The 12634-nt window shown below is 37.2% G+C and overlaps 2 protein-coding genes across 2 annotated transcripts in view; one reads left to right on the top strand and one right to left on the bottom strand.

The window, feature by feature from the left end:
- The first annotated feature begins 24 nt into the window (after window positions 1-24).
- Window positions 25-1145, top strand: LOC124153378 (mitochondrial import inner membrane translocase subunit Tim9). Its single transcript, XM_046526492.1, has 4 exons — window positions 25-140; window positions 466-542; window positions 627-722; window positions 790-1145. The coding sequence occupies exons 2-4, from the start codon at window positions 486-488 to the stop codon at window positions 925-927; spliced, it is 291 nt and encodes a 96-aa protein (XP_046382448.1). The 5' UTR covers window positions 25-140; window positions 466-485; the 3' UTR covers window positions 928-1145.
- Window positions 1039-12634, bottom strand: part of LOC124153377 (ras-related protein Rab-38-like) — an 89737-nt gene continuing 78141 nt past the window's right edge. Inside the window, exons 4-7 of the mRNA XM_046526491.1 lie at window positions 9679-9735; window positions 7236-7296; window positions 6326-6509; window positions 1039-1656 (exon numbers count right to left, since the gene is read on the bottom strand). Of these exons, the coding sequence (XP_046382447.1) occupies window positions 1520-1656; window positions 6326-6509; window positions 7236-7296; window positions 9679-9735 (439 nt within the window). The 3' untranslated portion in view covers window positions 1039-1519. The remainder of the gene's footprint in view (window positions 1657-6325; window positions 6510-7235; window positions 7297-9678; window positions 9736-12634) is intronic.

The following is a 12634-nucleotide window of genomic DNA, read 5'->3' as shown; positions in this document are numbered from 1 at the left end:
TTTTGTAAAAAAAATGAAGAGCAATAATAAAACAAGTGAAATTCGATGAACGCCACTTCGAAAAAGAAAACTCGTGTGGACCACCTTTTCTTACTGGTTTCCGTGGTTTCTGTTGAAAGGGAGACTCTCGGTTTATTAGTGTAAGTTTGATTAGTAGAAACTCAGGAATTAATATATGTGTAGCAATATGATTTAGTACTTACTGCCATTAAATGCAGGTTAGGTGATGGAGTATAATCACTGCTCTGTTTCCAGTTAATTTTTACGTGTTTCGAGAGCTGCTGTGGAAGTTATGCAGTTTATCCATGTATTTTTATTTATAGTATTATATTGTCTTCTAGTAGTCGTAATTTTGGGGTTGTAGGGCATAGTTTTTCACGTTAAGCGCGAGTTTTTGTACGTGTAGCCCCTACGTTCTGCTAAATAAATGCCTTTAAATATTTATATGCCCTTTTATTCTTGTAGCTGGAAGTTAGCCTAGGGACATGGCATCTCAGCCCCAACCAACGACAGAGAACGTCGATGCTGATCAGATTAAGTCGGTACGTGCAGTTTCACCTCTAGCGTCTTACACCGTATTTGCCCAATGACAGGCTCTAAATATGTGGCGTATAATTTCCTTGCAGTTTAGAGACTTCTTAACATCGTACAACAAACTTTCGGAAATTTGTTTTGTGGACTGCGTTTGGGATTTTACCACAAGAAAAGTTTTGGACAAAGAGGTAAGAATAATTTGTTTGCTCTCCCTTCAGATCTTTTATAGCCTAAGTGACACCTTTTCTCTTTCAGGATAAATGTGCTTTGAACTGCATGGAAAAGTACCTAAAAATGAACCAGAGAATATCTCAGAGATTCCAAGAATTCCAAATGTTAGCCAATGAAAGCCAGCTAGCTGCTGCTCAGAAGGCTGGCGCTATTCCTAGGTGATATGTTCAGTGAAGTGAATGTGAGGAGTTTAATGAGTGTGGCATGCGTTTCAGTAGTTTGTGATAGCACCATTCAAATATGGGGACTATAGGGAATAAATGAGATTCGCCATAGTTATGCATTATTTAATTTGTACCAAATTGTATAATGTCATAAAACAATATTTACAATGACTTAAGTAGAAAATTTTCACATTAAATGTACAGAGATTCATGTTATGAAAGTTTTTTCCTTGTAGCCAAGTTTTTAAATTCCTGAGTTGATAGTTTCGTCAAGTGGTGAACAGAGGTATACTGCCTGTTCTATAGGTATGTAGTTTAATATCATGTTTCAATTGAGCACTTAAAACTTGCGCAGCAAGATCTTTTCTTGATTATGTAACAGGCATAGTTCATTTTCTTTTTCTTTATGCCTGTCAATGATAAATCTCAAATTAACCATCCATGCACTCTGAATGCTTTACTGCCACTTGTCCCTTTGGATTTTTCATGAATTTCATGCGGCATAGTTTATTTGTGGGTCACAAACACCCGCGTTTACAGGAGAACTTGTTCTGTCAGTCTTTTCTCTCAGTACACTGCACAATAGAGGTTCAAGTACAGCAAGATGATCTCTTCTCGTATTCACTGTTCTGTCTGGTTACTTCTCTCAGGATGATTGAGTCACTCTTCAGTCCCTCCTGCCTCTTGATCTGGACAGCCTTTTGTGCTAATTTACCGATTGCTTCCTCTGAAAAGACACAAATATGTTAATATCCTGCAGTTACATAAATTTACTGATTCATTTATTCCAAAAACACTTGGCAAAAATTTTGACAATGGTTCTTTTGCTTTTGGGTTAATCCTTGTCAAATCAACCATTTTTTTAATCTCCACGCTCACATCTCTGCCTTTGATTATTTTTTCCTGCAGCTAGTAGTACACATAATTATACAAAATCCACAATATTTTGATACTGATACTTACCAAGCAACTGATAATTACTAAGATATGAGTACACATTACTTCTTAGTACATTGTCTCAGAGCTTCCATAATGTATATGTACCCTATACTGTCAATGACTTCCTCCAAATGCCTATCCCTCATGTCACAAAAAAAATCTGTTATTTGGTCAAATTCTACCAACCGACCAAATTTTCATCCCCTGAAGAATTAGATAAAGCCATCTAAACCAATGAAGCTTTCTGACTTTATAGTGATTTTACTCTCGTTCTAAAAAATGTTCTACAAAGATTTTTTGGTGTATTAAATTGTGTTGTAAACATTCAAAATGTCTGTTTTTGGCATATTTATATTGATAGGTGACATTTTCAGATGCATTTATAAACCATGATGAATATGGTGAAGCCATCACAGTTGGAAAAAAAATTTAACTTTAAATGGGTAGTCAATGGCCAATGTAGATGGGCCATTGTCAACCCATGAGTTCATGTAAAATGGCAGGCAAGCTTACCCATATTTCAGGGCTACATATCAAGATGTTAGTTATAAGTTTCATTTGGGCCCAATCACTTAATTCAACTTTCAAAATATATATCAATCCTTTTACATTACTAATGATCAATTTCACATGTATGCCAGAACTCATTGGGGTAACTTTGCATCTTACTTTAAATTTAATGCATCATTACATCAATGATGACAAGAGGTCATGATATGATCTGGGTTTTGGCTTAAATAACTAGTCAAATGATTTTTTTTTTCATTTGAGGATTTCTTAAGTTGAATGCGGTTAGTATATGCATCTGAAAATATCACCTTTTTATGGAAATCTCTAAAAACAGATATGGTTTGTAAAAAAATAACCACATGATGATATGGTGACGGTTTTCCGGGTTTACACCGCGTTGATTCATGTTTTTGCGGACGACAGTTTCGGGTGCGTTCCAGCTCCCGTCTTCGGGTCCAAGACGGGAGCTGGAACTCGCCCGAAACTGTCGTCCGCAAAAACATGAATCAACACGGTGTAAACCCGGAAAACCATCACCAATCAACTCACCGCGGAAGCCTCCGTAATAATTCACATGATGATATATTTAACATTACTGTCATAACCAGAGTTACATTACATGAACATGGATTTAGCTGGCTCAAATTTGTTCTTCAGGAGTTTTTTTTTGTAAATCCAAATGGAAGATTGGCAGATCCTTACTGATAGGCAGATCATCTCTCATGATTGTTTACTTACGAATACTTATATCTTGGAAAGTAACTGCCAGCAGGCAAAATATTGTGGTTTTTTTTAACTCAGGTTTTTAGTTGCTGCTGGGGGATAATATCAAAACCTGAAATAGTGAGTGGAAAACCTAGGTTAAATTGCCTTGGAATGATATGACCCAGATATGTACCTCCTGTGAATGTAAAATTAGTTGAAAATAATATTTCAAAAGATTTAAACTGTGTTGTTTCAAATTAATTATTCACACATTTTAATCAGGAGAATATTGCTAAATAGAAAAGAACCATCAATATTTTAACAGGAAGCCACTTAGTCCCTTCATCCTTAGGATTCCATAAGTGAAGATTAGAAGGTAGCATGAGCAGAGTTAGGGCCTTTGCACACTAAGCCACCATGGAAGCGCCACCACGAAAGGCATTGAGTTATATGTACAACAGCACACTGGGCCACTTTGGTGGCTTGGTTGTGCTCCTGGAAGCACGGACAAAATTGCGGTGACCAGAGCCCCCGACTTTGCTCGCCACCACGGACGCGCCACCAGCCGAAAAACATTGAATCATATGGAGCACTGCACACCAGCGCTACTCTGTGGCCACACTAGTAGGTTTGTTTTTCTTCAGTGTAACTTGTGATCATGGTGAGGCTTGACATGGAGCGTTTTATCTTAGAAGTGCAAACCGTGCAAGAGTTGTGTGACATGGGTTGTGAAGTGTACTCGGACAGAGATGTAAAGCGTAAAAATGGGTGTATCCAGTATTTTCTCCTTTTTTTCCGCAAGTAAAAAAAGCATAAAAGCAAACCCACAAGCTTCTTCCACATCCATCACAATTAATAAAAAGCAGTAGACTGAGCAAGTGTTATGGCTGATGAAGTGGCTCACCACTCAAGGTTACTCGCCACCAAACGTGCTTCCAAAGTGGCACTTCCGTGGTGGCACCACCATGGTGGCCTAGTGTGCAAAGGCCCTTAGGGTTCCCACAGTGAAACTTTTTGAAGATGCATGCTTCCTGGGTTTGCATCTGGATTAGTAATCACTGCCATGTATTACTTTTTTATTGCCTTCAGGGTGAAGAGGGTAGCAGAGTAGATAGATATGTACATATTTAGTTAGGGGTAGTTCAGTTATCCTTACATGTTTTGATGGCTTACTAGGCCACCATCTTGAGTACATATTAAGTATTTTGGTGACAATTCAATTAAAGATAAAATAATTCTTGGATTATAGGTCATATATATACATATAATGCAAAAAAAGTTGTTAGCCAACTTTTCAGTTGATTTAAAACCTTCATCAGGGCTATGAATGAAAACATGAGAACAATATAAAATACAATGGAGTCTGACTGGCACTTTTCTACATCTCTGAGAAGGAATCCTCTATGTACTTGCTTTAGGGATCATACTCAAGCTTTCCACCATGTCATTTTTTGTTGCTCACAGTTGACAAAGGCACCCTTGAAAAGGCTTTAAACTCAATTACGGCAAATATGAGGTGCTATCAAATTTAGTGAAGGAAAATCAAAAGTTTTATAAAATAATAACTGATGGACCCATTCTACTTGACGTACTTTGCTCAGTGAGGAAACATCCGTTACCTTCCTTCCCAGCAATTGCTGCTGATGAACATGATTGGGGCTCTCTTGTGGGCATACCTGCATTTCTCCCAAGTTATGAAGTTAGTGTCACTCATTCCCAAATGGGCTGAATTCACTCCTGATGATGATACGTACATATGTGGCTGTGTGCTCATTGCACAAACCCTTAAAACGAGTTCATCCTCCATTGGAATCCAAAAATCTATCATCTATATTTGTAACCTTTTTTAGTACTGAAAGTTCATTTGCTTCATAGGGCTGCAGAATTCCACTTAAAATTCAATCTTAGTGCTCAGTACATATTTATTAATCCTTTCTAACCCAGAGCTTCTTCTAGGAGTGGTCAAATTCCAAAAATTCTAGTTTAGAAAACTTTAAAGTGTTTCACTCAGTCATAGTTATCCTGTCAGATAAATATTTTTTCATTATAATTTACACCGCAAAATAAGTAGTACGTGGTTTTAATATGTATTTCATAAATAGAGCTGAAAATTTGTACATTTTTGATGTTGCTTGGATACAACATTGGGTCAAAATGGGTTAAGGAATTTTATTTTAGGATTTCAAAGACTAAGGAAAAGAACAATGAATTCCATGTAAAATTTTGGAGTATGAGGGTGAAATGGACGGAGAGGAAAAGGAACGACGAAGTGCTGGACATGGTGGGTGAGGAGAGGCAGCTTTTAGATGAGATACGGAGGAGACAGAAGGTATGGATGGGAGGAGTACTTAGCGGGGAGGGGATGTTGAAAATGGTGTTAGAGGGGCGAATGTTAGGGAAACGAGGGATGGGAAGGAAAAGAATAGGATTTTCAGATAGATTGAAAGAGAGTAGGCCTTACAGTGAATTAAAGAAGGCAGTGCTGGAAGGAAAGGGAGGCTTCCAGATTGCTTCTTGAGTATGTAGGTGGAGGTATATAGTGCTTATCAATTGAAGGGTTGGACCCATATGCCTATTAAATGACTTTTTCTCTCGCTTGGTTGGGTCTCGGGTCACGTGGGGTACTAGCATTTATGGATCTATTGCTTTTCCATGATCCACTGCCCTTCCACCTCAACAATCATCGGCAGATTTCCTTCATTTTGGTTGGAAAATCATTGTTGGCTATGGCAGCTGTCATTCTTTCACGGAGGGAAAGAATACCATGAAAACATTTGCATTTGTGTCATCACCATCACTATTTTTTTTTTTTTTTTGACAGAACGCAAATAGTTTTCTAATTTCTATTTTTCCAAAAGATAGCAATGGGGGGCCATTATCAAGCTTGCTTTTATATTTATGTCAATAAAACCTTTGGGATTGTTATCACCTTACTTTAATAATAATAATAATAATAAATAAAACTTTCAAGATGGTTCCAACTTATCTTGATTGATGCTGGCCATTTTTTTCTGAGGAATCTGAAAACACCTTTATTGATCAATTTCATTGCTAGAGAGATGACAATGGGCTATCCTGACAGTGACAAACTGAAAACGTTTTGTCAACATGGTGAGCAGCTGCAAAAACTGATGACAGTGAATACTTTTTCCCAAGTATTCCTTGTGTGCAATAAAGAGCAGCCAGGATAAAATTGTGAAACTTATTATAAGTAAGAGTAAGACCCTGGAATGTAATCTCACCTATGTTTACATTTTCCTTGGCGGATGTTGGAAACCATGCAAGTATACCATGGTCGTTACAGAAGCGGGATATTGTGTCTGTGGGCACAATTGTTCCTTGAATATCACACTTGTTAGCCAACAACACCACTGGAATTGGACTGCCGTCTGGTAGAGAAACCTTCTCCCTCACATCTTTGAGCCACTGCAAAAGAGATTGATATTATTAATTTAAATCAAGATGCATTTTACTTTATGCTGCTTTTCGTTATCTTAATCCATTTCAAACTAGGCACTGTAATTTCTAGGGCCTCTTTCTCCAGGAAATGTTGCTGAACTGCATTCTAGCACCTTATTCAAAATGAAACATTGCCTAGAATTACATACATATTCAACAAAAGTATGAAAGATTTTTATTAAAGTCACTCTCTGGTTTTTATTTGGGGCAGAGTATTACCAATTATTTTTCTCTGCTATGGTATTAGATGTGGCAACAGAAGTATTGCATACATATCCAGTTTTCTTTCTTATTACAAATTGGCAATCATTATATATTGTGTGTGTAGTTACTTAATTTTATCACCAAAATATTTCATGTAAACGCACATACCATAATGTCATTCATTAACCCGTTAACTGCTATAGTTCTTGTAATTATGCACACAACATAAATACTTCAGACTAAATTTTCTCTTTGAAGAGAATGCTGAGAGGATTAGAAAGGTGTGAACAAAAGATAAGGCTGAAGGATTCTATTGTGCACTCAATTATCCCTCACAAAGAATGTATTTGCTTCTCATGGTTTTTCGCCATAACAGAGCTGGTTCTCAAAGATTGTTCTCACTTAGTTCCAGCAACCTTCAACAACATGCATAACATGTCACTTTACTGGAAATTTGCTTAAAACAATGATTTTTAGTTATGTTCTCACCTTGTAGACTGACTGAAATGTTGCTATTCTAGAAACATCAAAAACAATGGCAGCTGCTGTCCTGTAAAATATAAAAAAGATCAGAATAACTTCTTGGCTATCAATGAAGTTCAATTTTTTTATGTTTAATTTGCTACAGTCAAATCCTTACTAGATGCTTTATTTATAGTTAAAAGAGTAGTATGTTATCCAAAAGAAAATTATAAAGCCATTAGTTCCTTCATTTATTTATTTTATTTATTTATTTCATCACCAAAAACTGCACAAAGGCCTTTACATTGGCTGTTCCTTAAATAAATAATACCTAAAAAATAACAAACAATAGCACACTAAATAAAAACTAACAGAAAACAAAATTTTTAAACATAAGAAGGGGCACTAATGATTAGACATTGAAATCAATTTATCATGCATTAAAAATTTCAAGAACATTCAAACAATTTCTTGAAGAATTAAACATTTATTATGTATGTATGGATTTCTTTTTCTTGACCTCAATTATTTTATGTTGATTAATGTCTCGGAGTATAGGTCAAACAAGGAAAGTCCCTCAAGTGGTACCACCAGATGTCGTACCAATTTTGCCAGGTGATAGGAAATGATGCCACTGAGGTGTCGTTATTGTTTCAGTTGCCAATGCTCAGTAATTTTTGAGATATTAGCGACGCAAAGTTAAAAAAGAAAAAAAAATATGTACATATAAGAAAACGCCTCAATTTATGCAACCCATAAAACAGCAAAACCCCGTCAGTGCTCTTCATATTATGTAGCAACGAAGTATTAGGGGCTGTTGTTGCATAAGCTTTTTCCTATTACTTTCCGTCACTGATACATATATCGAAAAGTATTGAGCGTTGGCAGCTGAAAAAAAAACTACACCTCAATGGTATCCCATTTCCTATCACCTGACAAAATTGGAATGAGATCTGGTGGTGAGGGAATTCCTGAGCAGTAAGAAGGATATATATTAAACATGTTTTTTATATCTTCTTCTTTAATATATGGAAAAGTCGGCAAATCATTTAATTGTATGTCATTCTAAGAGCTGAAGTCCGAGATGCTAATCAATATTATGCATATACATATATATTTCAATATTATTTTTGTTAGAACTGCCTCAACTAGGTACTTGACACCTCACATGCAAGCTTATTTTGATTTTACATTATGGGTAAAAATTAGAGAGGATAGAAAAAGAATAACACCACAGATACTCAGGGGTGGAAGATGTTTCCTCGGGAACCCACTTTCAAGGGGCCCAAATATATCTCAGTTTTCTATAAGGTGGGAAGATGGCTGCCCAATAAGACAATTCTCTCTCATGATGAGCCAACCCTCTAAAACTCAAAGTGACCTCAAAATATTCCTTTGCCGTGACTTCATTTGCGAGTCATTCCAAACTCTTTTGAGCAAACATTTCATCATTGAATAGTCATCTATAGTTTATATTGATACATGCATGCATGTATGCAACTCTATGTAAGGAAAAGAAAATTAACTTGGTACTGTGGACTCTGATATGTACTTTATTTCCGGCAATGGTGTCGATGGCAGTATGTCATTGCTAAGGTCTCTCTTATCTCTATACAAATACATAGCCCCAAAACTCATTGATATTTCCTAGATGACAACAAACTGCTATCAAAGCCATGGATGGAAATGCCTTTTCATGATAATACAATGTGAATTCATATGGTTGGAAATATTATATCATGGCATGGCATTTCTCCAATTTTCATCCTTTTGGAATGGCCCGTATAAGCCATAACTACATGAACAAAATTTGATCTTGGATTGAGCTACAAAGCTGGATAGGATGTCAAATGAATACGTATTTTATGGGAACAGATGGGAAATTAAAAAATGATAAGTTCATGTTCTTACTGAATATGTATCCCATCTGGAAGAACTTTCTAGTTTTCTTCTCAATACCCTAAGTAATTTTTCAAAATCCAAAATGTCTCCGCTAATATTTCTAAGATTGATTTCTTTATTTACCATGTATTTATTGTAATGGTGGAGTTAAAGGTAAGTTAGCATCTTGTTATTTGTGCATTATTAGCATGCCAGCTGGAGATCGTTTTAGCATTTATTATGATGAAATACCCATGCCTTCATAATATATCGACAGTCACTGGGAAAAACTTGGTAAGTCATTGAAAACAAATTTTACAGGGGAGCAATTTTAAACTTCAACAGCTTATCAAAAATCATCTAACCTTTACTATAGAGTGAGTATATATGTACATACTTACTTTATGTAGTATATACATATGTACTCACTCTATGGTAAAGGTGAGACGATTTTTGATAAGCAGTTGAATTTTAAATTGCTCCCCTGTAAAATTTGTTTTCAATAACTCACCGAGTTTTTTCCCTGTGCTCGTCAATATATTCTCATCCAAATCAGAATATTTTTATGAAGAAACTAAGATCTACTCACGCATACTTGTAGTACACCCGTGTCATGTATCCAAACCTCTCGTGGCCTGCAATATCCCTGAAACATAAGCACAATACCATTAGAGCCAATAAAGGTTATAGTTACTATTATACGGCAAAATAAACATTTATAAAAATAAGTTGAACTCTTCTATCACTTACTAGTCATTTTGATAACAAATTTATAAAAGGTATTGATCTTTAAATAAGCTACTCATACTGTGAACTAGGAAAATTGCAATGATCAGCCCCAAAAAATGAATAGATACTCAGCTACTTGGTCATCCCTATTCCATCTTCAAATTTAATTATAAATAAGTTAGTACATATTTTTATATGGACTTTTTTCTTGAAAATAAAAGGTTTTTATCAAAAAATCATGCAATCATATTCCATATCACTTACAGCGGTTATACTTTCAGATCTCAAAGCAATAATAATAATAATATAAGGATACTGATTGAGATATATGAGGACGGTGACAATCACTTTTATTCTACACTCTCATCTCACTCACTATCTGCTTGATCACAATAATGTCAACTATAGTATGATATTCCATCAGGCTCCTTGCACACACACTGATTTTGGACAGTCAGTAAAACATTGGCAGTCCACAGTCCAACATTGAATCATTGGAGGGCATAGGAGCTTGCACTACAACCAACTACGAGCCGGTAACAATAAAAAGTCAGTCAATAGTCAGCCATTGCCACAGTAGATCACGAGAACCAAGCCAGTGATCATTTGACCGGCTAAAGGCAAGCAGATGTGCAAGCAGCGCTGCATTGATAATATATCGGCCAATTTTTTATCCGTCGACCAAAATCGTTGTGAGTGCAAGGAGCCTTAGGCATCCGTGAGAGACTTAAAAGAATTATCAGAAGCCTAAAAAGTAAGATTCATACTATAGTAATTACGTTCATTCAATCCACAGGCATCGTACAATCACACAAAAGATAAGTCAAAACATGTCAGTCTTTATAAAAAAATTGTATATCACACATATGACAGGAGATACTGCTAGTATAAAAATCCAGCCAGTGGCTGAAAGTCTAAACTGGCTGTGTATATTGAATTGTCTAGTAGAAAATTCCATAATTTTCCTTTAAAACTACCTCAATGATTTTATACTTCTAGGCCAATCATTATTTAACAGACATCCAATATCAGTATGATTTTTATCTAGAATATGTTGATAAATTGAGGGATGTTATGAATAGGGAATTAAATGGACGCATAGTCTAGGGAATTAATAAAATAATGTCAAATTAGCATTCATTGACTCAATACCTAACTAAAAATGTCGTAATTACCAGCCTAGAATTTTAAATTTTGATTTCATTAGTACACCTCATTGCCAGGGGAGTGAATGAGGCTATATTGGTCACAGTCCTGTAAGAGGGGGTTTTTGCAAAAAAAAGTGTGCTCTGAATGAATTGGGATGATCAAAAGACTCTCCCTCACCTGCACCCCCCACCACTGCCCCCTAACCTGTACCACCTGATGTAATCCTCACTTCAATATCTTGATGCTGTAAAAGTTAAGTTATGAAACAGAAAAAATTGGAAGCTGTGTTTAACCATAATGTTTTGTGTTAAAAATGACTTATCCGCATGCAATGGCTTCCTACAAGATTTGAAAATTTAAATGTTCCTCCTTATCAATAATTTAATTATTCGGTTCAAATTCTCTCCTGAGAAGGCCAATTGAAATCAATTTTTTTTGTCTTTTTTTAGATGTTTGAATTCTACCCAAATAAATATTTTGGAGCTCCAAATTGGATCTCATGTTTTCATGGCATTTCTTCTCATAAGTAATCGCTTTGTGTGTTCCTCCTCGTACGTAAGGCCTCGGGTACGATACGAGCGGCAACCTGAGCGGCACGTGAGCGGCAGCGGTGGCTACAATACGAGCGGCAATTTTGTAACCGCTCAGGTTTCTCACCTTTTCTAACTTCAGTCTTCCTTTGTTTGGCCGTATTGTCACCACTTTGATGTATCTACGCTGACATTTTCAACTACACTGAAGGATGAATCTACTGAGCGGCAGTGGAAAAGAAATCGGTCTGGACTTGGAACCATGAGTGGCACTGGGCGGCGCCGCTCACTGTCGCTCGTACATATCGTACCCACCCTCAATGGATTTACACGCAACTAAATGAGGACCGATATCAGAGCGGCGCCGCTCGTATCATACCCGGGGCCTAAGGCCTCGGGTACGATACGAGCGGCGGGCGGCGAGCGGCAAGCGGCGAGCGGCAACCTGAGCGGCACGTGAGCGGCAGCGGTGGCTACAATACGAGCGGCACCGCTCAGGTTTCTCACCTTTTCAACTTCAGTCTTCCTTTGTTTGGCCGTATTCTCACTACTTTGATGTTTCCCTGCTTACATTTTCAACTACACTGAAGGATGAATCTACTGAGCGGCGAGCGGCAGTGGAAAAGAAATCGGTCTGGACTTGGAACCATGAGCGGCACTGGGCGGCGCCGCTCACTGTCGCTCGCCGCTCAAACATATCGTACCCACTGATGGATTTACACGCAACTAAATGAGGACCGATATCAGAGCGGCGCCGCTCACGCCGCTTGCCGCTCGCCGCCCGCCGCTCGCCGCTCGTATCGTACCCGGGGCCTAAAGGTTACGACAGTTTCTCCAGACATCCCGCTGGTGTCTTCAGGTCAGAAGTGACTTTCGGACAAGAAGATGCCAGCAGGATGACTGGAGAAACTGTCGTTGCCTTTTCATCATAATGCTATGAGGAGTTGCACCCAAAAGCCATTGCTGATATGGATCACCCGTGCTAGTCTCAAAAAATTGGAAATGTAGATATTTTGTGAATTGAACATAATTGAGGAAATAAAATGACATTTGATTGGTAATCAAATTGCACAAGTCAGCATAATGATACTTTGGCAGCAAAATTGACATCCATTTGCCTTACGTATGTAGTACTAG

The sequence above is a fragment of the Ischnura elegans genome, chromosome 2 (genome assembly GCF_921293095.1).
Source record: "Ischnura elegans chromosome 2, ioIscEleg1.1, whole genome shotgun sequence".
NCBI lineage: Eukaryota > Metazoa > Arthropoda > Insecta > Odonata > Coenagrionidae > Ischnura > Ischnura elegans.
The sequence above is the reverse complement of the archived record's forward strand: the minus strand, read 5'-3'. Positions and strand labels throughout refer to the sequence as shown.